The sequence below is a fragment of the Sminthopsis crassicaudata genome, chromosome 6 (genome assembly GCF_048593235.1).
Source record: "Sminthopsis crassicaudata isolate SCR6 chromosome 6, ASM4859323v1, whole genome shotgun sequence".
NCBI classification, from domain to species: Eukaryota; Metazoa; Chordata; class Mammalia; order Dasyuromorphia; family Dasyuridae; genus Sminthopsis; species Sminthopsis crassicaudata.
Genome location: NC_133622.1, coordinates 195,077,536 through 195,104,002, shown reverse-complemented (window position 1 = coordinate 195,104,002; position 26,467 = coordinate 195,077,536). Strand labels below are relative to the sequence as shown.

The window sequence follows — 26,467 nt, the reverse complement described above, 5'->3', positions numbered from 1 at the left end:
TCAGGTCAATGAAGAAGTAAAATACTAGGAACACCACAGAAGATGGTGATGGGGCAGAGAAGCAGCCAGTGGTACTTCAGGGACAATGAGGACATGGGGAAAAGCACAGACCAGAATCTTCCAATAGAATAACATCAGAGAGAATAAAAAGCTTTAATTAAAAAAAAAAAAAAAAAAAAAAAAAAAAAGCATCAGATGTTATCAGAGAAGTGAAATGATGTGAGGCAGAAGATAGTCCAGAGGACAATGATGTGATTTGAGGAATGCCCATATCCTATCCCAAATAAAGCTCAACAATCAAGGCTTACAAAGGAACTTCACAGAAGGGGGACTAAACAGCATTCTCTACATATCCAGGTATCAGAGACTGAATATAAACTGATTCAAAGATTCATGGATAAAAAATACCTAACAGGTTACTATGGGGAGAAAATGGAGAATGGCTGACCTCTGGGGTGACAGCAAGAATAACTATCTTCTTCATCAACCATCCTTCAACCCCTGATTCTGTTAGATCAACAGCCACAGAGGAGCTGGGGAAGGGAGAGGGGCAGGGTTTTATGTTTTAAATTCATCTATAATTGGAAGACAGCAGCAAGAAAGATGCACACTGCAAAATACATCATAGAAAGCTTTATTACACCACAATTCTCGAAGAAGAAAACACAGCAAATCTTATTTCAATATGGTGTCACCTCGGGCTAGAATGAGGGAGAAAAAGGATAAATTATTATTATATAAAAACATAACCACATCAATAATGTAATATTATAAAAAAAACCAAAAACCTTATATATTAGACTGCCTGGTGTCCGCTTAATTTTAAATCAAATTCAGGGACAGGGCTCATCTATTTTCTGTCAACTGCTTTCTTTAGGAAGCATTTCCAAATATTCTGATTTCATTTAGTAAGGATAGTAGAAAATACTACAATTCCTTGACATCCCTGGTCATGCTCTTTCAGTGAAACTCTAAGGATTTATTAATTTAATATTATCCTTTGAACCAAATGGGAAAATGAGGATAATTACTGGCAAGCCTAAGCAAAAACATAAGTCAATGGGTCTCCAGGGAGCAAAACCTTAGAAGCAAACTACAGAAACATCGGTTGATCCTCCAGGGGAAGGGGTGGTCCCTTTGGTTCTCTCTGTAGGGGGCCAGCAGTCACTGTGGCCAATCACCTTGGCCTGTTCCCTCTGAAGGGCAACTTACTTCCAAAACCCCAATCCCACCCCTGGCCCTGCAGCTCTGGTCTACTCTCCTTATACAAGGAAAAATAGGGAATTCTCTTCAATTATAAAACCACAGTATTTGCTTTAGTACCTTCTTCCAATTGCTGCTGAACTTTCCTCATTTCTTCTTCCTTCTTTTTTCTCTCTGCTTCTATCTTCCGTTCTTTTTCTGCCCGGGGCTTTAGGTAGGCTGTTTAAAAAAAAAAAAAATTCCTTCAGCCACTTTATTTATCAAACAGAATGTTATATTGCCATCAGAGGACCTGAGTCCAAACCCAGGCTCTGTAGCTTGGTTTAAGGGTTGGTGTTGAATTCAGGAAGACCTGAGTGAATCCTCGATACACTTGCTCTGTGACTCCAAGTCTTTTATCCTCTCAGACATGGGTTTCCCCATCTGTAAAGTTAGGATAACAATAGCATCTGTCTTCACAGGGTTCTGGAGAGACATAGACAAGGTAATACCTGCAAAGTTTTTGTAAACCTTAAAGGGCTAAATAAATGCTCGCCATTTTCCTTACTCCTCCTGCTTACTTCCTGTGTGAGCCTAGGCAAGTCACAGCTTCTCAGCCTTCCCTCAAGCAGAACAGAAGACTGAGCTAATTTAACTTTTAAGTGCTTGTATTCTATCCAAAATGATGTCTAGATAGCAGTTTTAACCAACCCCTAAAGATAATTTTTAAACTAACTAGAAGCACTTGTCTTTCACTCTATTTTGAAGGGGGGGGGGGAATCAACAGCCATTGGCCACCTCCTTAAAATTTATCAAAAAGTCCTACAGGGATATAAAGAGATTTTCCCCCGCCCCGCTGCCACTGGCTTATCTCTGGCAGAGGGCAGCCGATCAGACTAGGGATAGGGTCTTTTACTGGCAAAAATCAAGGATATCTTTGGAGAATATAAAGGGGACCACATGAAACTCATTTCCCCAGAGGCCTGTCAATGACAGCCCCATCCCCCAGCTCCAGAAATGATCACTCACTAGCTCAGAGGGTATTGCCACCAGAGGTGGCTCTGACTGATACACTTTTAGGCTGCTCCTCTGACTATGGCTGCTGCACATTTACACATAAACCAGTCATGAACTCATGAAGGATAAAGCTCACTTGCTCGTCATATTAGTAACAGGTATTTGTCCCAGAGCTATTTCTCTGCAAACTGGCTCCAGGCTTTGAAACTTCTAAAAAGATCTTATTTCTTAAAATCTAAACACTTAGAAAACAAGTCTCCCCACTATTATGATCCTATTAACCTAGCTCCTGGGCACAAAGGAATGAAATGTTTTGTAAGGCCCTAGAAGTTCATCCTCCTCAACTTTTGAAAAGTGACAGGATAGGTGGTAGAGGAAGGGGGAAAATAAACAACCATCCATACACTCTTCTATACACGTGTACATATGGCTTTCTTATTTCAAGTGTGTGTGTGCACATATGTACATAGAAATAATGGTTCTAGAGGCTGCAGACTCAGCATCTCCTGCAGGTAACCTGCTTTAGATACCCTCTACCTTGAGAATAGCCTTTCACCTCACTTTATTCTGAAGAACTACTCATAATTTACTTTGCAAGTTTTCTAATCTGTGAATGATTTTAATTGTGCAGGAAAAACATTATTCAGGGAAAGAATTAGGAATCAGAGGACCCAATAGTGACTTTGGGGGGAGGGGGGATGTTACATGTTTGGCCCTTTATTTCCCCAACCTTACAAGAATGAGTTGGACTAGGGTTTATTCAAGTCCCTTCAGACTAGATTCTCTAATCATAGGATCCTAATTATGAAAGTGAAAATGGTCTATTATGTCAGTGTCTTCCCCCACAAATCTTTAAACATAGTAAATAAGCAACAGTTTAGGATTAGACAAAAACCACTCTCCCACCCTCCACCTCCCTTCCTAGCCAGAGGCTACAAGGATAATTTAGGTCAGGGGCCAAGACTGGAGAAAAGGCAGCTTTATGCAAAGTCCTCATGGGTTACAGGAGGCTGCAGTCAAATACACAGAATTTTATACCCAAATATGTTTTTTTTTTCCTGGTCAGTTGCTTAGAAATCGTAGCAACTCCTCCGAGAAATTCTCTCGGGACATCCAAGTCCCCCAAGGTGGCCCTCCCAGGACAGCTTTAGTTACAGTAACAATCTGCCTTCCCACCTGCGGGAAGCTGGTCAGTTTCCAAAGTAGATTTCCAGGCCAGGACTCATAAAGAGGGTAGTAGCAGAGCCCAGGGGACTGGGGAGCCGCTGAAGGGAAGGATGAGGAAGTCAAGATCAGGTTGACTGCTCTCATTGAGATCTATGCAGTGGGGTTATAGGACCTGGGTGTAAGTCCTGTCCCGGCCACTGATCTGTGTGACCTTGGGCTCCTCGTCCCCTTCTCCAGATCGCAAACCCAAGTCCCCAGGCCCGCTTAGGGCCGGCCGCTGCTGGCTCCGGGCCAGACTCTTAGTCCGGGCGGGCAGCCCCGCCACAGCCCTAGGTTCGGGCCCCCTCGGCCAAGGCTCGGGGTGCTAAGCTCTTGTTCTCCAAAGGAGAGGCCTGAATGCGGGGTCAGTGATCGGTTATCATGGACGACGGGGCAGGGTTTTTTGAGGGTACACCTCGGATAAGGGGCGCTAGCCTCAGGGATGGGAGCAAGGATTCGGGGAGCCCTGGGATCAGAGGTCACTCACCATAGCGATTCGTTCCGTACACTATGCCCAAGAGCAGGGCCGAATACCGTCCCACCTGCGAGACACAAGGACAGAGACACCGGGGTCAGTGGGAACCGCGCGCATGGACACGACCCCCTGCCCCGCGCGCGGGGCCCAGATACCCGGGATCAGGCAGGGAAGCAAGGGCAGGGTGCAAGTATCCCAGGGCCGGGAGTACCGCTGCTAGGTCCGACCTTCCCAAGCCTCCTTCCCCGCCTCCCTACCCTCCCTCCTCCCGGAGGCCTGGGGTGAAGCCAAAGTGGAGATTCACCTTGATGAGCGGGGAGACATTCACGGGCGGCACCATTTTTTCTGCTGACCCTAGACCCGGAAGCAGAAAGAACGGTTGCTGAGCCTAGGTGGGAGAGGGCAAGGACGGAAGGGGCGTGGCTGAAGAAATGAGGATGAGGACGCAGCAAGCGTGCGCGCCGGACAGGGGGCGGGGCCGAATCGGCGTGCACGCCTGAGTTCTGGGGGGCGAGGCTGGAGCAGCGTGCGCGCCGCCGGTAAGAACTTGCCCACACGCACGCGCCTCTTCGGGGTGTCTCGGGCCGCTTGGAGGCTGGCCCGAAGGCGGAGCTCCTGCGGGGCGGTGCTAGGAACCCCAGGTGAACGCGTCCTTTACGTCCCGGAGGGTACTTAACCAGGAATCCCTCTCCCCAGCGCCCCACTCCTGGGCTGGGTTTGTGCGGGGGGAGGGTGAGAGGTGACCAATCCCTCGTGTTCCAGAATAAAGGAGTGGGCGATGAGCATCCCGAAAAGGAAGCAGTGATCACCCAGAGCCAGCACCGGTCCTTTCTCTTTTTGAGACGGCATAGGTGCTAGCAAAGCATTTGACAGCCTCAATCTCCCTGTGTGTGTCCCTTTTCTCCTCCTCCTTTTCCCCCTCTTCCTCCTCCTCTTCTTCCTCTCCTCCTCCTCCTCTCTGTATCCCTCTCTCTATCTCTATGTCTCTTCTCTCTCCTCCTCCTCCTTTCCTCCTCCTCTTCTTCTTCCTCCTCCTCCTCCTCCTCTCTTCTTTCTCCTTTTTTTCCTCCTCTCTTTCCCTCCTTCCTTCCCTCCCTCTCTCTCTTTGTCCATCTCTCAAAGGAAGAGAGATGAACTAGATCAATGGTTTTCACAATGAAAGTGCGCTTGGAAAGACCTGACTCCAAAAGATAAGAGAAGTCTGATGAGCCGCCCTCCCTGCCAAGTTGGTTTCCACAGTTGCATCCGCTCTTATTCTCTAAAATCCCTCCTCAGTGCAAGCCCTCAACCTACACCTTCACTGACAGCTCTCCCCTTCTCTCTCCTCATTCAGCCACAAAAAGCCCGCATTGAGTCTCATCCGGATTTTAGTAATAGCTTCTTAATTGACTTGCCTGTCTAAAGTCTCCAATCCATCCTTCACATTGTTGCCCAAGTGATTTTTCCTAGAGTATATATCTGCCCATCTTATCTTTCAAAAATTTCTAATTTTTGTATAGGTTTGTAATATATTGGTGCCTGAATATGATTTATAAATAAATAAATATATAATGCAGGGGTTCTCAAACTATCGCCACCGGCCAGATGCGGCTGCTGAGGATGTTTATGCGCCCGCAGGGTTATGGCAAATGGCTGAGGGGCAGAGACAGAGTGTGAGTTTTTGTTTTTGCTATAGTCCGGCCCTCCCACAGTCTGAGGAACAGTGAACTGGCCCCCTATTAAAAAGTTTGAGGACCACTATATATGTGGGAGGGGATGGTCTTAAAAACTTTTTACTGATGGGGGTATGTAACCAAAAAGAAATCTGGCAGCTAAATGGCACAGTAAATAGAGCAATGGCCAAACAGCCTCAGATATTCCTTAGTTGCTTCAATTTCCCTGTTTGCTTCAATTTTTTATTTGTAAATTGATTTGGAGGAAGAATAGCAAACCCCTCTAGCATCTTTGCCAAGAAAACCCCAAATGGAATCTGAAGAGTTGGACATTTCTAATCAACTAAACAACAAAGTACTGCAGTAAAATTAGCTGGGTTTGGATAGTAAAATGTTTGAACTCAAAGAGTTAATTGTTAACTGTTCCTTGTAAATATAGAAGAATGTGCCCAGTGTAATGTCCCAGGGATGTATGCTTAACCTTGTTTTTTTGTTGGTTTTTTTTATGTTTTTATCAGTGACTTGGAGAAAGGAATCATATTTTTTTTCCACATTTTCAGATGATACAAAAATGGGAAGAAAAGCAACCATGTTGGATGATAAATATAAGATTTTTTGGTAGGTCAAATTTAACAAAGATTAATGTGAAGTCATTTTATCAAGTTTATAGTTGTAGAATAAGGGAGATTTGGCTAGACAGTCTCCTTCAAAGAGATAAGTATTTTAGTGAACTCTAAGCTCAGTCTGAGTCAACAGTGTGACATAGAAATCAATAAACTAATGCTATTTTAGATTGAATTAAGAAATTATATAGAATAAGGGAAGTAATTGTCTCACTGTACTCTTCCAGTCAGATCATACTTAATAGTTTGGGGCATCACATTTTAGAAAGTTCATTGACAAGCTGTAGAATATCTAGAAGCGATTGACCAAGAGGGTTTTATGAGGAAAAATTGAAATACCTGGGATAATTACCCTGAAAAAGAGAAAACTTGGAGAAAGAATCTGTTAACTGTCTTCCATTATCTGAAAGATTGTCATGTGAAAGAGGAATTGGACTTGATCTGCTTGGCTCTAGAGGACAGAGACAAGGAAAATGGGCAAAACATGGAGAGAGACAAATTTCAGCTTGTTGTACACAGAAAAACTACCCAATAGAACTATCCACAAGTATAATAAAAAGGCTGCCTTGGGTAAATAGTGAATTCACCATTATTGGAGAATAACATGACAACCTTTTCATGTTGATGAAATGAGATAATATTTTTAAAGTGCTTTGTAAATCTTAAAATGATAAATAAGTGGTACCAATTATTAGTGGTATTCCTGCGTTGAAAGGTATACAGTTCATTGACTTTTTGGAGTACAGCTCCAAGTTGCTTTCTGTAATGGCTAAACCAATTCAAAATTCTGCTGTGCATTATAGCCCCTGTTTTCCCATAGCCCTTCTGACATTTGTCATTTTCTTGTTTTTGTCATTTTTACCAGTCTGATATATGTGAGATAGGATCTCAAAGTTATTTTAATTTGTATTTCTCTAATAGTGATTTGAAAATGTTTTCCCCCATTTGGCTATTAGTGACATGGATTTTTTCCTTTGAGTTTTGCCTCTTTATATCCTTTAACTCCCAGAAGAACTGTTCTAATCTTCCTTTTATAACCTCAGTATCCGAATTCTACCTTTGATAATAAGCTTACTTTCTGTTTAACTGAGAAACATACCCTGTGAATTCTTCCTTATCTTTTCCACACTTCAAAATCTGTCTTTATCCATCCTTTCCTCCTTTGCTTCAGGTTCAAAGGATGTGGTAGTACCCCCACTCCCCTTTTTTGAGATTAAGTTGCCCTATCTCACCAGAGCTAGAAGTCTGATCACTCATAGTCCAGTCTCAGAATTGATTGGCAAAAAAGCTTTTAACCTGTTCCATTTTTCTGACTTAGACCAATTTGACCCTCATTAGACAACCTGGTACCTCTGAACTCTCAGAGAATCACCAATAGCTTAGAATTTCAGAATTCAAATCAATCTACCAACCTCAGCCTTTCTAACACTAGGGATGACAGGGGTCAACCACCTTGCCTAGTCCCTTCCTTCTTATGAAGACTGATCCCTCCCCTCAGGCCCATGATCTCATCTCTTCCTCCCTACTTAGGAACCTCTACTCATTCCTCTCTTGCCTTTTCAAATTTAGGAGTTGGACAAGTGACATACAGTGTGACAGAATCCAACTTGTAAAACTAAAAGAGGCGTATTTCATGTAGATTTATAGATATTCCCCAACCAAACTTTAAATAAAGCAGGCTGGTCAGCAGCTCCTGTATTAGAATAAGCATCTAGGGAAAGGAACAGGCTTTGGATGTAAGAAAAGCCAGACTCCAAATCCCACAGGGCACAGGGGAATGGCAGGTGGAGACATATTCCTTTCTCCTGCCTTTTTCATCTGCTCTGATATTCCCGACATGGCCAGACATGACCACAATATTCCCAAGGCACTTTTACTAAAGATAAAAGAGAGCCTGATGGGAGGAGGGGGTGGTGGGGTACAGACACTGTCACTTAACTCTATACTCTCCTCTCTCCCCAGCTTGGGAGAAGTGTTTGGAAGCTGTCTATTGGTTGCCTTCCTCCACGCTCAGTCAGCAGCCCTCCTGCCTGTATTCTGATCATCCCTCTGGACCCGGCCTCTCATCCTAGGTACTATCTTTAGAGCTTGTTCCTCAGATTCTCCATGAACCTGTCATAGATATCTCCCCCAGAACTGTCATCTCTGACCCTCCAAGGCAACTTAAAGGAGACAGTTGTGTCTCCGGTGAGTCACAGTTGCTGGGGAAGGGTAGCAAGGTCTTTTGGATTCCTTTCATAGTTGCAGGGAAGAAGGTAGCAGACAGAGAGAAAAGGAAAGTACAGAGATCCAAAAGCTTACATGAACTTCTTACAAAGTGAATATCCCCAAATCAGCGGGATCACAGAGGTCACTCTGTGACCAGATTCCACTGGGGGTTGGGAGAGGGAGGAGACACATGACCAGCACAATAGCCAGATGGAAAAAGACATCCTAACCTGCCTCTTCCTCCTAACTCTAAACCAGGACTTATTTTTTAATGTTTTAATTAATAGTATTTTGCCAATTACATGTAACAGCAGCCTTCAACATTCATCTTTGTAAGATTTTTGAGCTCCAAATTTTTCTCCCTTCCTCCTTTTCCTCCCACTCCCCAAGAAAGCAAGCAATCTGATACAGTAAATCAGGATATCTTAATGGGATTTAAAAAAAATGTTTCAATAACTATTTTAATAGAACTGGTTTCCTTTGTAATCCAAAATCCATTGAATTAATTTAAAAGGATTGTTCTCAAAAGGGGTCCTGGGCTACAGCAAACTGCCAGAGATTCATGTCATAAAAAAGGCTAGGAACCAGTTTTTTGGCCCCAAACGATTAGACTCCCCATGATTTACATTTTTTGTTGTTCTTCCAACTTTTGGGGATGGAAGGAGAAATAGATAGGAGAGTTAACACAGATCTCAATATTCAGAAACAGCTTCTGGTTCTCTTATTTATAGACCCTTATGGACCCATATCTCTGCTCAGATAATTTGATTCTTAGATTGACCCATCCTGAAATTCCACCCCTCTCTGCTTAAAGTTTTTTTCCCAAAGCTCTGGTATTCTTGCCTTGATATTCACTGAAGGCCTAAGTCTCTTAGCTTAGAAACACCTATTTCCAGGTTTCTCTGACCTGAGACAACCCTATCCCATCATTTCCCTTTTCGGGATGCTTTTCTTCCCCCAAAGGCTTCTCTCTGTTCAGATGTACTCTTCCCCTTAGACCCTCTCTATCATCTTCTCAGAGTGCTTCCCACAAGCTCTCCATCAGATATGCACTCTTGCCAGGTTTTCCTGCTTAGATCATACCATCCTGCCATCCCCACTAAAAACACACAACAGTTGTTCGGTCCCTGGGGGTCTGTGGGTATCTGCAAGCCTGCCCATGTAGGGAGTGGAGCCGAAGTTGAAGCCTGAGCTGTCCTGAGGGACTGACTGCCATGAACTTAAGACCCAAGGTACCCCTTCCCACACAGCAGAGGAGACCTGTAGGGGGACAGGAGAGTAAGAACTGCACCAGAAGGAGAGTCTTGACCCAGAGAAATGGTAAGTGTCATGGGTCCCAAGGCCCAAGGATGATATTAGTACCTTCTATAAGAGGTCCTGGTTACCAGCAATATTCTCTGCTTATCTCAATTAAATCTTCTGAAGAGAGAAAGCTCGAAAAGATCAATGCTCACACCAGCCAGCTCTAAGTTTAATCACTGCTAAGCCTGAAATCAGAGAAGGTCCCTTGGAGGATGTGGCCTTCGAGATGATCCATAAAGAGGGGAAACTCAATAGTTAAAGAATAGTTAAAGAAAGGGAATCCATTCCAGTGAAATCAAATACCTCAAGCAAAATTACAGAGGCAGGAAAATATAGAATATGGGATGTTTATTTTGGGGGAGATGGGAAATTGTCCACTTTTCTGAGATTTAGAATTCATGAAGTCAAGTTAATTAGATAAGACTAAAAAGGTAAAGTACCTGCAGATTGTGGGAACATGCAAATAGGGGAATCTGACCTTTGCTCAGGTGATAGGGAACCATTGAAAATGTTTGAACAGTGACATGACCAGCTTTATGAATAAAAAAGAAATTATTGTGGCTAAAGTCTAGAACAGGGAGAGAGCAAGGGCAGGAAAAATATTAAGAGTTGGGAGCAGCTATGTGGCACAGTAGACAGAACCCTGGCCCTGGAGTCAGGAGTACCTGAATTCAAATTCTGCCCCAAACTCTTGACATTTATTAGCTATGTGACCTTCTGTAAATTACTTAATCCCATTGTTTTAGGGAGAAAAAAACTCTATGACACAGGTCAGATATATGTTAATGAGAGCAAAGGGAATGACAGGAGGAATACAGGGAAGAAAGTAAAAGCAAGATCATCACAGCAGAATTGAAAAGATTTGGTAATGGATTCTTTAGGAGAAGTGAAGGAGAGGGAATGGTTAAAGATATTCCAAGGTTATAAATAGGATGACGATGAATGAAGGCACTGCAGACTGAAATAGTAAAGCCAAAATGAGGAGAATGATTGGGGGGAAGTTAATTAACTCTGCCATTTCTGGAAGGAGGCTAGTGGAACCTCTCATTAGAGATAAATATCTTCCATGTATTTGGATTTACAGCTCTGCAGTTCAGGATGAAGGATAAAGTTTTGGCCATTGTCTGATAGGACAAGGAGGAGAAATAAAACTGTAGGAATGAGTGAGATTACCAAGGGAAAGAGTGTGTATAGGAAGGAGGGTCAAGGATACAACCTTAAGGGATCAGACAGGAGGTAAGTAGACAGATGAGAAGGTCAGGAGACTGAAGAAAGCATGGTGACTCTGAACTAAAAGAAGAAAGGAAGAGACTGCTGCAGTATCGGGTGTGTTGTAGGGAACCTGAACATGAGGAGGAGGAGGAATAGGAAAAGGAAAAGGAGGAAGACTAAAAGAAGCCCTTCAGTTTGATAATTAGGTCATTGGTGACCTTAAAGAATGCATTATCAATAGGGGAGTGTAGTAGAAACTCAATTATAAGGGGCTGAGAAGAAAATTAGGAGTCAAGCAATGGAGACATTATCTATTGCTAATTTTTTAAATTGATGCAATGAAAGCAATGAAGGGGTAGGGGGGGAAATGATGGAACTTCAGCATTGTGTTGGGAATTCTTCACTTTTTTTTGTGGTGTGGACCCCTTGGTCAGCCTGAGGAAGACCATGGATCCCAGCTCAGAATAATATTTTTAAAAATCATAAAAACACATAGAATTACTAAGGAAACTATACTGCAACACAATTATAAAATAAATAAATTCACAGATCTCCCTGAAATCTATTTGTGGACTCTCAGGGTATGAATAAGAAAGATTATTTTGTAATTGGGAAAAATGTACCTAGAGAGGAAGGAACAGTGGTTCGGGAGATATTAAAGTACATTAGAAGAAAGGGATGACTCCCTCAAATAAATTGGAGGGAATTGAATTTAGGGTATAGAAAGAATAATTGGTTTGAATTAGTGAGCCTTGTAATACTTTTCCTTTTGGGGCTAGAGGGAAGGAGGGGAATATTGATACTATTCCTTGGGGCTCCTAGCCTGGATGGGGGGCGGGGGGAAGAAATCCTTAATGATTTTCAGAGACCCCTTGGTTACCTCTAAACTATTTGCTTCCATTTTAGGCCAGTAGGAAGACCAAGAAGAAGGAAGGCGGTGCTCTTCGTGCTCAGAGGGCCTCATCCAATGTCTTTTCCAACTTTGAACAGACACAGATTCAGGAATTTAAAGAAGTAAGTTTCCTTCCCATTTTATCTCTATCCTTTCTCTCCCCCTCCTCTGACCAGTCCCAAGGGCTCCTAAGAACTTTTTCTTTTAGGAAACCCCAAGCGTACCCTCTTGTTCCCCTTACGTTAGCATCTGTGTCAATTCTGACTTCTCTATTTGGGATTGAGTTAAAGTAACACAAGTCTATAACCTTGAGAAGGAGTTGGGGTAATACCTGGGTCTATACAGATTCTTAATTTTATTTAAAACACATACACACACACACACACACACACACACACACAACCTAGTTTCTCTCTGTGAACATAAGTATGAGGAATGAGTCAGCATAGCTAGTTAAAAGTATATGCCTGTCCTGACACCCAACAAGGTCTTCCTCCCCTTCTCCTTCCACCCCCCTCATCCCTGATTTGCCCGGTTTGTTTTCAGGCGTTCACACTCATGGATCAGAATAGGGATGGCTTTATCGACAAGGAGGACTTGAAAGATACTTACGCCTCCCTAGGTATGTATTCTCAGATGGAAAATCTGTCCTAAACTGGTTTTTTAAATTATATGAATGATTTTCAAGAACATTTCATTATCAGGATAGCATAAAAATTAATCATATTAATAATCTCTCATGTGCACAGCACTTTACAGTTACAAAGTCCTTTCCCTTCTATCATCTCAACCTTCCAGTGCAGCTGAACAGAGATTTAGAAATGGAGGAGCCCATGGGTCTCCTGAATCAAGGCCAGGGTCTTGTTTTACTGCCATACACCTCTTGCCTTTCTGTTCTTTTTGTGTGAAAATAAAATGATGGAACAGTAACATCATAACAAACTATGTATTTTGGGACTAACAGTTAATTCTTGGGTGCAGGTGTTAAGGGTTATGGGGGCAAATGAGAATTAGAAAGGGGAAGCAGGGGATGAATTCTGGCCTGATTTAGCCAAAGCCCGCAGGCAAGTTCACTTGGGTCCTGGGCAGAATATACAGTTCTAGGGAGAAAATCCAGGGCTTTGGTACAAGGTGAAAAAATGAAAGTCCCAATGGATAAAGAACTGGAAATCTCACAGCATAAGGAAGAGGATGGCATGGAGGCTTCCTTTGATCACAATTGGTTAAAAATCGCCGTGTCTAATTCTAGGCTCCACAATATGAAAGGGAAGGAGCAGATGAGGTGAAATGGGCAGAGCATGGTCATTGAAACAGAGTCCAAAAGGGTATTAAAGGAACAGGCCACCTTAGGAGGTGCATTTCAGTCCAGATCAGGAAAACGGAGCAGGACAAAGCTTCCCTGCTCACCACTACTGGGTTCAGACCTGTAGACTGGCTGCCACATTTTTAGCCTGGTTGCTCAAGAATACCCACTCTTAAAAACAAATGAGCAAGAACAATACTGATAGCTGCTGAATGAGAAGGGATAGGAGATTTGAGGAGGTAATTTTCCCTGTCTTGCTTCTGTCCCATGATTGATGTGAAGATCCAGTGATGTGATTCTGCTCTTGGAAAGTTCAAAGCACCAAACAAGGGTGAGCTGTTATATTTATGATGATCCTTCTTATTATTGTACCCTCATCCATCAGCGAGTCCATTATCTCATTGATGTGAGCACTCAGCTGGCCTAGAGCTCAATCCAGTCACGTTTCCTCATCCAGTATAATTCTTGCCCTGCCCTCTCATAAATCTGCCAGGGGATCTAGCCCCAAGGCCTTCCTTGAGATCTTTTAGCATTCTGTGAATACCATTAGAGCACCCAGGCCCTTATTTTCACTCCACAACTAGCCCACTTCCATTTATGGACATAAATTTCTTTGATAACATTTTTTACATCACTTTTCCTATAGAAGCCATCAGCGATAATGTGCTGCAACCCACTCACACCCACCATGGAGTTCTTCATCATCCTTTGGGGCTCCTTGAAGTTTGTTTTCTTCCCTTGGTGTGGAATTCCATGATTCACAACCAGAGGGATTCATCACTGGGAGAATAATAATATTTAAAAACAGGCTTTTGTGTCAGGGAAGAGCTCAGGATCACTAAAAATCCTTTACCATTTTCCAAATCCGCTCTATCCGATTCTGTTCTGCTTATTCACTTCTGGGCTCTGCTCATTGCCCTTCTGCCCAAAATAATTTGTCGAGGGGACAATCATTTACTCAAATACTGGCAGCACCTGTAATGTCAGCCTGTGTGACTTAGGAACAAGACCTAGCCAGTGCTTGGAGTCCATAGAAGTTAATTCAGAAAGGCAGATGGCATAATGCATAGAGCCTGGACTTAAGACTAATCCAGCCTCCAAACCTGTCTCTGACACTTAATAGCCAAATTGCATGGTCCTGAGCAGGTCTTAATATCTCTCGAGCTCCATTTTCTCATCAGTAAAATGAGGGGCTTAGACTACATGATACCTAAGTCATATCTGAATTAGGAATTTATGTGATAAATGATTGCCCAGAATTATAGACCTAGTAAGTGTTAGGAGTAGGATCTGATCCTGGGCCTTCCTGGTTCCATGCCCAGAATACTACCTACTACATCATGCTGCTCTTACCAGTTATTGTGAACCAAATAGTCTAGAAGAGTTGCGAGTGAGGTTTAGCTATTTAAAAGTATGGGGCCTTGGACACAGCCTTAGAGGATTCTGATATTAGTGACATTTTTTCCCCTTATAATTCACATGCAGGAAGGAAACTTATGTATCTCCACTTCTTTGCCTTTCTCCCTCTTTGTCAACTTACCTATCTTTTCTTCTCTTTATCTCTGGCTCTGCCCTCTCCCTCTCTCCTATGTTTCCCTTCCCATCTCTCCTTTTCCTGGTTTCTGATTCCTTATTCCTTTTGTCCAATCCCAAACCACCCCCATTTCTCTGTCCCTACTCCCCTCTTCCCTCGCCTATTTCACTCCCTTCCTTCCTAATTCTTTTTTTCTCTTATTTCTCCCTCCCTCTTCTGTCCCCATACCTCCTTTTTTCTTTCTCTTCCCCTTCCTTTCTCTTTCTCTCTCTTATTTCTCCCTCTCTTTTCCTTTCTCCTTCATTCCTCTCCCCCTTTTTGTCCTTTCCTCTTCCCCTCCCTCTCCATCTTTTTCTTTATGTGCTCCTGGTCCCCTTTCCCCTTGTTTCACAACTCTTTGCTTTCTTTCCCTATCTCTATCCTGCCCCACTCCCTCCCTCCTTCCTTGCCTCTTTAATAACAGGCAAGACTAATGTTAAAGATGATGAGCTGGATGCTATGCTGAAGGAGGCCACAGGCCCCATCAACTTCACAATGTTCCTGAACCTGTTTGGAGAGAAGCTGAATGGTGAGTACCCTAAGCTGTAGTTGAGGTAGAGGGCAGATGGCCTGCTGGCCTCGGGCGTGGGCTCCTGCTGGGGGTCTCCTTGGTCCCCATCAAACCATCTGCTTCTTCTGTCTCTTCCACAAAACAGCAGTAATTAGACAAAGTGACAACAATCATAATTTAATTGATATTTCTTTATTAACATTTAAAGTTAGCTGAGCACTTGCTTCACAGCAACCCTGTGAAGTAGTGAGTGCAAACATGGTACTCCCATTTTATAAATGAGGGAACTGAGACTCAGAGGGGCTATGGCTTTCCCAGGATCAAGCAAAAAGCTAGAATTTGAAACCAGGTCACCTGATTTCAAGCCCACTATAGGAAAGTGGACCCTAGTAGCCATGGTCCTCTAGTCCTAAATCTGTGACCATTCTTCTGTGTTCCTTTAAACAAGTCCCTTCCAGTTTCTTTTTTAAAGTGAGCGGGTTACAACAGATGCACCTGGGTTCTCAACTCTGGCAATCTGACTTGTCCCAGACCTGAAGACTCTGGAGGAAAGGAAGGCTCAGTCAGAATCTTCACAAGGTTGAGTGAATTTCATTTTTCTGGTTGTTCCCGCAGGGACCGATGCAGAGGAGACGATACTGAATGCCTTTAAGATGCTGGACCCAGAAGCCAAAGGGAGCATCAACAAGGATTAGTAAATCTCTTCAATTTATTTTGTGGATGTGGGAATGCAGGGATGGAGGGATAAGGAATGTGGCAGGATGGATTAAGGGATAGTGAAAGGTTCCTGGTCACAGAAAATGGAAAAAAAAAAAAAAAGATCAAAAGTGGGGGCCAAAGGAATTAAGAGAGGGACATCAGACTTAAAAAGCCAGGTCCTCAGGAGTGAGGGATGGCCCTGCTGAGAACCAGAGTTGAGCCCAAGGTTGGAAGAACATGGTATCTTTCTTCATATGGAGTCTGGGCATAGTGTGTGTGTGTGTGTGTGTGTGTGTGTGTGTGTGTGTTTTTATGGATGGATGACACATGTAATCTGCTCACTTGCTAGGAAACAATTCTAAAAGAGACTTGATTTCTTAATGGTTCCCTTTCTGTAACTCACAGTTACAGAAGTAAAAGTGGCTGAAAAATTCATCCCTTGGAAGCCAAAGTTCTGAGATTGTTCATTGGGATATTGTGATGTTTATCTTTAAAAAGTTGAACTAACCAGGATGATTTTCCCTTCTGTTTTTATTAGTATAAAGCGGCTGCTGATGTCCCAGGCTGACAAGATGACTGCAGAAGAGGTTTGCTTTTTCCTGTTGCTTTTCCTCTTATAATCCTTCCTCCAGGGAGCATGACTGTGTATGTCATCCCTATGTTAGAAAGTAGGGCTGCATTTTGTTTACCAGAGGCTAAAATCTTAAGGCTTATTTGGAACAAACAAGTCTTTCCTGGGGATCTTCTGAATATGGGGTTCCCAAGGAGATATATTGGTCTAACATAAGAGAGAAGTGGGAAAAGGTCCCAACAAGGATCACTTTACCCAATTCTAATTCTTAAATGCATCTTTCCCAGGTAGATTAAAGTCATACAGTTGACTCAATAAAACCTGCTTTATTTAGTGTTGAGAGTTCTTTGGTTACACAGCTACAGTGGCTTCTGGATTACTGTAATGCTCCATTAATCTTCTCCTTGGACGTATTACTCTAATAGTTTACTATGCCTTGAGCTTCAGCTAGATAGTCTATCCTGGGCACTCAGAGACTGTCTAGTTGTGCAGGAGTCCAAAGGTAGTATACACAATGTTCTCTAAGATAAGATCTTGGGTGTGTTACTGATGCCCTTAAGCCATGGCTAATCCCTTCCTCCACTAGAGGGAGACCAAGACTGGTATGAACATGTGTGTCTACAGAGCTAGGATGGGGAATGGGAGGAACAGGAGAGCAACTGAATTTCTTATGTAAACTTTCTCCCTTATGACTAATGACCAAGTCTTCTTAAGATTATCTGCAGCAGAGGTTTTTAAACTGGGGTCCATAGACTTCAGGGAGTCCATAAACTTGGCTGAGAAAAAAAAAATTGCATTCTTATTTTGACATAATTGGCTTTATTTATAATCCTATATGTTTTATGAATTTAAAAATATGATTCCAAGAAGAGGTTCATGCAATTCACCAGATTTTCAAAAGAATCCACAACACACAAAAAGATTAAGAAATTCCTATTAATAGCAGGTTCATTAGTATGACTGTAATGATTGTTGTATGATGGAGATTTACTCCGGAGTACTGTAGGATGGATAGAAGTCATGAGCAGAACATAATCTTGGAACATTAATGGACTAAATATGAGTTAACAAAGTGACATGATAGCTAAAATGTCTAATTTAATGAGAACGTAGTAAGAGAGACATAATAACCAGATTGAAAGAAGTGATAGTTCTATTGCCATCTACCCTGGTTAAGACCACATTTGGATTATTGTGTTCAATTCAGTGAAACACATTTTAGGAAGGACAGTGACAGGTTCTTCCACAAAATTCCACAGTAGGTATTTCCACTGTGGTGTGAAGGTAGCCATGGGTTCTCAAAGGCATGGTTCAAGCTCACACAGTTTCTACCATGATGTAAAGACGTCAGGTACAATCCTAGCAACAGATATTTCCCAAAGGACTAATTTAGGAAGGCTTATCTCTAGAACAGTGAGAGGATTAATTCTTTTACTAATACAATTCATGAAACAAAGAAAAATACACTTGGTCCTAAAGATTTATACAACCCTTTCACTTCTGCCATCATGGTGGTTAATTAGAGAATCATGAAGGAACATGGGTTTTGAATGTAAACTCCTTTGTAAAATCTTATCAAGGATTGGTGGAAGATCCTTAGTCATGTCTCCTCATAAAACAGCAAGAAGTCACAAAGGGAAAACGGGAGAAAGTTTGGAATGAGATCCATTTAGGCCACATCATTCCAAGAAATTTATAAATGAAACTAGAATAGGACAATAAACAAAAAATTGGGAAAGATCTGTCAATATTTCTAATGAATCTTCCCTCCAAATCACAGTACAGCCACTTTACCTGGATTCAAGCATTTCTATTGGCATTATTCTGCAGAAAGAATTTGAAATATCAATAAATCATATAAAGCTAGAAAGGAACAACTGGAACAAACCAAATATATACAGAAAAGGTCCGTAATGAAGGCCACACCATTTTGAGAATAGAAGAGAACAAGTCTCAGGATAATTAATGGCAGCAAAAATACTGGAAAAACAAGAGGAAATCATAGATATTATTTACATAGTATTACTATAGAAAAGTGTCAGTCAAGAGAAAAGTAGTATCTATTGAGTTATATCCCTACTTTGTCATCTCTGAAAAAAATTGTGAAGGGAATCTACATAAGTATCAAAGATATATTTGATGAAAATATGAGAAGGAAAAGGAAGACTTTTATAAATAAATTCTAGAGTAGACTGCATTTTAGTAAATTACTTAAGAAAGTAAGCTCTCACTACCAAAAAAAAAAAAAATGATTTGGAAGAACAAAATGAAGTTGTAAAGGCTCTTCTCCAACCAGGTTTTTTTTTTTTTTTTTTTTTTTTGTTTTGGTTTGGTTTTTTTGCCTATGTTAAAATAATACTAAGTCTATTGAGAAAAATAACAAGATTTTGCTTGTTTACTTGATTATCTTTTGATTATTTGTAACAAATGGGGCATAAAACAGGGAGACATGGGCTCACTAAAGATGTTTACAATTATCATGGAAGATGTCTAGAACAGAATCCAAATGAAAGAGGAATTCCCTAGAGATAGTGAAATCCTAGTGAGTCTCTTTTACAGATGACCTTGTGCTGACATAATCAGATCTCTGAGTCAGAGATTTATAAATGAGTTTTTAAAAAAGACTTTTAAAAGTTTACCCTGACTAGCCTCAGATATAGAAACAAGTGGATGAAGAATTCTTGTTTTGATTATTAAAATTCCATCATATGTAAATTATGATTTTCCAAATTATATGATTTTACTAAATTAAAAAGTTGATGCATAATTCATCTTTAAAACTTTTGAAAAATTTGTTTTAGAAATTCAGTTAAATAGGTAGTCCATTCAGCTGGTCCTTCATTGCGGATATCTAGTGGATAGTAGACTGAATTCTCCAGTTTCAAGAATCCCTGGATTCAAATTCAGCCTCAGACATTTACTAGATGTATGGTATTGGGCAAATCATTCAACTTCTGTCTGCCCCAGTTTCCTTAGTTACAAAATGGAGATAATAATAACACCTACCTTCCAAGGTTGTAAGAATTAAATATTATATTTATAAAGCATTTAGCAGAATATTTGGCTCAGAGAATGATTCTTAATAAATATTTATTTGCTTCCTTCAGCGCATATACTTTGGGCATATGCAATGTCGATGGCAGCTTTGGGCCTATAACCAGAAAAATCTGAGTTCAAATTTGGCCTAAGATACTAGCTGTGTGATGGTGGGCAAGGCATTTAATCTCTTCTCAGTTTCTTCATCAATAAAACAGGGATCACTATGGCCTCTACTTCCCAGGATTAGAGGATTCAATGAGAAATAATTGTAAAGTGTTTAGCATAGTGCCATGCACTTGATACTATGCATCTTAGCCTCTTTGATTCTTCCTTTTAATGCCCTCCTTCATAAAACATCCTCTACTACTTTCTCACCAAGCCACTGGTGACCCCAGGCTCTTTTAATATCTTTATATTATCAGTGTAGCGTACAGGTTGTCTCTTGTTCGTCTTACTCCTTCTGCCCTGCTCCCCTATTCATCTGCTATGTAACCATGCAATCAGAGACCGTATATGTCCTTGGGAAGGCCTTTTATGTTCAAGTTGTTGGTAATATACACCCACCAATGCTCTTTCCATTTCCTATAGGATTACTTGTCATTTTGATTTTTCTGAGATCATGATGCTCCATAATTCACAGATATGTAACCTAACCAAGAAAATGTTGGTGCTATAAAATGGGTCTCTATGATAGCAAGCAGTTTGGGATCACTAATAGTCCTATGTAGTTTCCCAAAAGCAATTCATACATACTTTTCTGTTCAATGCTAGGTCCAGCTCATTATCTTTCTATAATGATAGCGATAGATAGATAAAGAGATGAATAGATGATAGGATAGATGACAGGCAGAGGGACAGATGGATATAGAGATAAATGCATAGATAGATGAGAGGTAGATAGGTAAATAGATATTTATAGAGAGAGACAGATAGCAATATAAATAGATATATACAGATAGACTTAATGGGCTATTCATTCAGTTCCATATTAATCTGGGTAAAAATATGCTTTTCATCAGTTCTATTATTCTTGTGGCAACAATTAAGCTAATTTCTTTTGCATTACCATGGATTCCACTAAAGAAAATATGTAATGTTTCAGGAATGTTGTCATTTAGTTTGATAACATCTAAGAATAGGCGCACCTGTATAACATTGATATCTTAACTCCTTACTATTTTTTGCATTCATTCAATGTGAACAACCAGTGAGTTCTTGAATCAACCAACAAGCAATTATTAGGTTTCACATTAGAAATTTGTGTAATTTTAACATACAAAGGAGGAATCTAAAGTTGCATTTTATTTTACAAAGTAAAATTTTTTAAAAATTCAGCAATTCATGTAGGATCTTTTATTATGTACACCTTTCAATCAGCTTAGTGATTGTAGAAATGGGTTCTTCCACAGAAAATCATATCTATTTTCAAGGAGAGTCTTATTAAATAGATAAGAGTTCTTATGGTTTAGGGAGGAAGGCAGTATTCTAAGAAATCCAAGTCATAGTACCAGGCATACAGTAAGCATTTACTAAATGCTCTTTGACTAATTGATCTAATAGGGGGGTTCAGTTATTGAGGATACTGAACAGCTATAGAAATACTGGCAAATTTGTTGTCTTAGTTTCATTTACAGATGTTCTCATAGGTTTTTCTCTCCTACCAAGTTTCGTGCAGGTTTTTTCCTTCTCAATTGCTTTGCATTGTTTTTTTGTGTGGTAGTTTTGCTCACAGTAATCATCCCCCTCCCCAGTGTTTTGCAAATTATGAATTTTAAATTGAAGTTGCCTTGTATCTCCATTTAACAAGAAGACAAGTGTTTTCTAGGCACTTTCTATGTAATTTTATTTTTATATTAGTTAAAGTTCTTTAAGAAAAGTCAGGGGGCAGCTAGGTAGTGTAGTGACTTGCCCAGGATCACACAGCTAATAAGCATCAAGTGTCTGAGACCAAATTTGAACTCAGACCTCCTTATTCCAAGGCCCATGTTCTATCCACTACACCATCCAGCTGCCCCTGAATCATTATTTTTTTTATATTTTTTCATTATCTTGCAACTCTTCACCATTTTTCTCCCATGCCCATTTCTGTTCAGAAGCCTCTAAGTATCAAGGAATATGATGACTTGAAGAATTTTATCAAGTTCTTTATTACATTTCTCTACTTTATCCTTGGTAATGGATATTAGCCCATAAATTCCAATTATCTTTTTGGTGGTTATTTGATTATGCTCAGTACAGGCAATGCAAGGCAGGACGACCAAGATGACCATGAAAATGTGGTTTTTTTCTTGGCCAAGGTTACGTAGTGAAACAAGATTAACTGTTATTTGCATTCCCGAGGAGTTTCTATAAGCCATTTTTCCACTTAGCTACAACTTGTTTATGTCCTTTAGTTTCTTTTATAGTGTGAATTCATTATGGATATAATTCAGCTATTCCAACTGTATACTCATTCATTAGTCACGAAAAACTTCATATTAAAAATACAAAGTTAAACTATTCACAGACAAGTCAAAAACTTATTTTTAAGATCTGACACTCCCTTTCCCACTTACTGAAACAGAAACAGGAAGTTCTACAGGACTAACAGCCATTTTCTATTTTTATCTGTTTCATGAGTTACCATGGTGGGCAACCTTCTGGTGATGAGCATTTACAAACTTAGCTAAAGTCCTTAGATATCAGTGTATCTCCAGGTCTGTACTCAAGACTCTTTCCATCTTGGTCTTAGAGCCTTCCAAAAAGATTGCATTATATTGTCATTGCCTCTATAATACAGGGTAACCTCTGAAAAACAGGGAGGCATCAAAGCAGGATTTAGTAGAAGATTTTTTGAGGAATTTCTAAGATTTCTTTTTAGCCTTAAAGAGTGGAACTAGAAGAAATGGATGGAAGTTGCAGAGATTTTTTACTTGCTATAAGGAGGAACTTCTTAACAATTATGAGCTGTCCCAAAGTGTAGCAAATGACCTTGGTAAATAGTTCTCTTACTGGGAGTGTTTAAGCAGAGGCTCTGGCAATTCTTCAAGGGATGTAGGGGGGATTCACATAGGATTTGGACTGGATGGCTTCTGAAATTACTTCCAACCCTCAAATTCTGTGACTTACCCTAAAATTTAAATGGCTGATTCTCCAAATATAAACATAGACTTCTGCTATGGAGCCATAGCTCTTTGCCAGTTTCCAGTAAATGGGTCTAGAGCTTGGTGATTGGGTACTTTGCTATGCCACTTTAGGGGTTTGCTTTTTTCTTCAATTTTTCTCCCCTTGAACACTTATTGCCCCCCCAACCTGAATGTTCTGTATTCCTCCATCCCCTTCTTTAATTTTCCTTAAAGTTAGATAAAACATACTTAACAGTTGAAGCTATTTATAAAAACATATGCAACCTTATCAGCTTTCTTAGAAAACCATTCACACTTAAAAGAATTAAGGCCACTAAAATACATAAACATCATTATTTTATTATTAAAAATAACCAGAGTTAACTGGAGCAAGGAGGTGAAGCTAGAACTTTATTTATTTCTATTCATAGAATGTCTGGGGAGGGCAGGGGCGAGGAGGCCATCATGGCAAGGAAATCAGACTTGTTTTCAAAAAGTGATCCTTTAGTGAAACCTGGCTGAAAAATAATCCAGAGTGTGGGCCTGAGTTCAATCTTCCATCTGTCTGTATTGGAAGTGTTCACTGAGTAAACTAGAGTGTACCAGGCCATATTTGTTGGAAGAGCAAACTTTTTAAGGACTCAAGAAGATCCTGTTTCTTTGCATACAATTGAAGCAAAGATGCAGTTTTCAAAGAGTTTCTGAGAACCTGAGCAAACTAACATTTTGCTAAAACAGATTTAGCCCAACCCCAATCCTATATCCCCACTCCCCAGTTCAGGAGTTGTCCTTGGTGGGGACAGATCATGACTATGCCTTTAATTCTGGTGTCTTTATAGGACAAGGATCCCTTCCTCAAATACTCTGTCTTTTCCCTTATTAATCTGCTGTGGTGTTGCTACACCAGAGCTTGTCTAAATCCTTCTTGAATTGCTTCTATTCTCAGCCTGTTTACTTGCTCAGAGAATGATTCTTAATAAATATAGTCCTATGTGAGTTAAACAGAGACAACCCAGCCTACTAGATGCTGACTTTAGGACGAACTGGGTTCAAGCCCTGCCTCTGGCACCTCCTAGCAGTGGGATCCCAACCAGACCCCTGAGACTCTCAGAGCCCCAGGCAAATCTCTAAAACTGCAAGCTGCAGAGCTCCCATCAGTAGAGTGAATTTCTACACTAGCAATTTCCTATACTGATGAAATCACAGGTCTGGACCCACAAAGACAGTGAACAAAGCCTGTGCTTGCATGCTCAGGTTAGTCATTATCAACCACTAGCATTTCTGCCTATCAGTCCTAGTAAGCCTACGAATGACTGTGGAAAATGCTTCCCTTGGGTTTCTTCCATCCCAGGAGGCTGCTGGAATGGAGGCAGGACTATCTGCCTCACCAGGCCCCTCTCCCTGTTGTTCCCAGCACACTGCCATGAACTGTGCTCTATCATGAAAGCTAGATCTGATTGGACCCTAATGTGCTGTCTAATCCACCCCTGCCATCCCTCCTACATCATCACAGAGCTGGTGTGACCCTATTTATTACAATGTCCTAACCTGACTGTTTTCAAATCTTCCACAGGTTGACCAAATGTTCCAGTTTGCTTCCATTGATGCAGCTGGAAATCTGGACTATAAAGCTTTAAGTTACGTCATTACCCATGGGGAGGAGAAGGAAGAATAACAAGATTTGGGCCTGGGAGTAAACACTGTGCATTCAATAAAAGTTATTCAGCAAATATGGTCCAGACCTGACTGTCTATATCTGGCCCCCAAGAAAGCCCCACCAGGCCTCCTTCTGAGACATGGTCAATCTTCTAGCTAATCCTGGGTGCCCAAACTCTGGGGAGAAGAGATCTAGCTGCTCCTGAAGTTCCCCAAGAATCTTGTCCTGGGGGGTGGGGAGCTCTCAACAGAGCCTTATCCTTAAGGTCCCTGACTTCAGGAATTCCCTCCAGAGTATGACAAAGCTAAAGGCTGAAAAACCCTCCTAATCTGGAGCAGAGGACTCTGGTTTTATAGATTTTTTGGAGCTGGAAGGAACATTAGAGATCCTCTATTATAACTCTCTTATTTTACAGATAAGTAAACTGAGGGTCAGAGAAGTTATGAGGCTTGTCTAAGTTTACATAGATAATAATAGCCGAGCCAGAATTTGAACCAGGTCCTCTGATCCTAAATCTAATATTCTTTCCATTGTTATTTAGTCGTTTCAGTCATATTCAACTCTTCACCCCATTTGGGGTTTTCTTGGCACATTTCTTTCTCCAGATCTTTTTCCAGATAAGGAAACTGAGACACACAGCTGGCTAAAGTGAGATTTGAATTCAGGAAGATAAGTCCTTGTAACTCCCTCGCTTTGTGCACTATGGTATCACCTAGCTACCCACTCTTGCCACATTATCACATAAGAAGGGGTGGGATACACCTTTGTGATCCAGTCCTAACAAGACAGCTGTGTACCATTGTAGATAGAACTCTGGCCTTGGAGTCGGGAAAACCCAAGTTCAAATCTGGACTGTCTGCCTCCGTATCCCTAATTATAAAATGAGGATAATAATAGCACTTAGCTTGCAGGATTTCAAATGAGAAAATATTTGAAAATACTTAGCCCAATGGCTAGCATTTAATAGGCATTTTATAAATGCTTGCTCCCTTCCCTCTATTGTCTGATACACATCCCTCACATACTGGGATTTACCTAAACCTGAGGTTCCTGGTCACCAAATGAGGGTTGGTCAAAAACCCTTCAACTTCCTAACCGGTCATAACCATAACCTTCCAGGATAGGACCTCACTTGGGAGAGGCTTACTATGTTCCCCAGACTGGGATGAATGTGGTGAAGAGTGTTTCCATGCTGAGATCTTGAACCTGATTGATCTTAGCACCAGAGCTGTTTCAGTCTGTCACAGCCACATAAAAGCTTGGTCCCAAATTTCTGCCATGGGCTCATTTTATCTACAATTCATTCCTTCACGAACTCTAGCATGGGGCTCTTCCCATGCTTAGATTTTTTCTAGTTCCTGGAATGACATTTCTTCAGGGCTTCGGTGAAGAAGACTCTTCTTAGTACATGAAATGAATTCTCTCTTTTCCTCTTCTTTCTCACTCTCTTTTCTCTTCCCTGTCTTCTGTATGAAGAAATCTTTCCCCTTTTGCCAAAGGTGATGAGTCTTTCCAGTTCTCAGTATGGATTCTCTCCTGCTACTTGTTATAAACTCTCTTTTAGGCACATGAACTGAACTCTCTCCCCTGTGTCCAGTGTGAAGTCTCTTCGAACAGTTAAAAAAAAAAGTCTAGCCCCCAACTCTCATTGATGATTTGAGGTCTTTCCCTAAGTGCATGGCATAGAGGGGTCTCCCCACTGCCTTTGGTATGGAAACCATTCGCTGCTTTGAGATCAAGAATCACACCCTTGGCAATGCCTCTCCAACTCAGCATCTGCTTTGTCAGAGAATACTAGGGGGTGTGGAAAGAAAGAAATCAAAAAAAGTTTCCAGAAAATGTTTTCTGTCAAAACTTCCTTCTAAGTTGTTGTTGAAATATAAATTTTAAAATCAGAAATTTGGCACGTGTTGGAAAGTGGTAGGAAGTTAAGACTGTGGTATATCTGGGTCACTGAACTGAAACTCCATCTTCCTCATCCCTTCCTGCCTTGTGGCGATTGTAGGTAGTGTTAGCTTCTGCCTCAAGCCGTTTATATGGTGAATGGAAAAAAATAACGAAGATACAGCTGAAGATACAGAATAGTCCAGCCAGGAACAACATGGAGTCTGAAACCCAAAATAAAAAAGCCAAGTCAGGTTATGTAAACCTACCCTGGATTATGGCATCTGGAATGGGAAGAAATGGTAGAATGAAGCCTTGACCTTGACTGCCCCATCCCATCGTAGCCCCAACCCTTCT

General features: G+C 41.1%; 2 protein-coding genes and 1 long non-coding RNA gene across 6 annotated transcripts in view; 1 reads left to right on the top strand and 2 right to left on the bottom strand.

Annotated features, from left to right (window-relative positions):
* Nucleotides 1–618: 618 nt before the first annotated feature.
* LOC141546812 (uncharacterized) lies at nucleotides 619–4,339 on the bottom strand. Its single transcript, XR_012483427.1, has 4 exons — nucleotides 4,185–4,339; nucleotides 3,893–3,947; nucleotides 1,324–1,422; nucleotides 619–701 (listed from the first exon to the last, which is right to left on the bottom strand). It is a non-coding gene; the product is annotated as an uncharacterized LOC141546812 (long non-coding RNA).
* Nucleotides 4,340–4,356: 17 nt separating this feature from the next.
* On the top strand, nucleotides 4,357–24,299 carry MYL5 (myosin light chain 5). Of its 3 annotated transcripts, none has more exons than XM_074274913.1 (8): nucleotides 4,357–4,419; nucleotides 8,118–8,227; nucleotides 11,784–11,891; nucleotides 12,316–12,391; nucleotides 15,070–15,174; nucleotides 15,772–15,850; nucleotides 16,394–16,442; nucleotides 24,143–24,299. In XM_074274913.1, exons 4-8 carry the CDS (start codon nucleotides 12,328–12,330, stop codon nucleotides 24,242–24,244), a joined length of 399 nt encoding a protein of 132 aa, XP_074131014.1. In that variant the 5' UTR covers nucleotides 4,357–4,419; nucleotides 8,118–8,227; nucleotides 11,784–11,891; nucleotides 12,316–12,327; the 3' UTR covers nucleotides 24,245–24,299. The 3 variants fall into 3 exon arrangements, with proteins under 3 accessions (XP_074131014.1, XP_074131013.1, XP_074131012.1); XM_074274912.1 differs by lacking the exon at nucleotides 4,357–4,419 and adding an exon at nucleotides 4,446–4,521; XM_074274911.1 differs by lacking the exons at nucleotides 4,357–4,419; nucleotides 8,118–8,227 and adding an exon at nucleotides 9,516–9,683.
* Nucleotides 22,910–26,467, bottom strand: part of SLC49A3 (solute carrier family 49 member 3) — a 52,743-nt gene continuing 49,185 nt past the window's right edge. For both annotated transcript variants that reach the window (XM_074274908.1, XM_074274910.1), the window contains one exon: nucleotides 22,910–26,334. In XM_074274908.1, coding sequence (XP_074131009.1) covers nucleotides 26,177–26,334 — 158 coding nt within the window. In that variant the 3' untranslated portion in view covers nucleotides 22,910–26,176. The remainder of the gene's footprint in view (nucleotides 26,335–26,467) is intronic.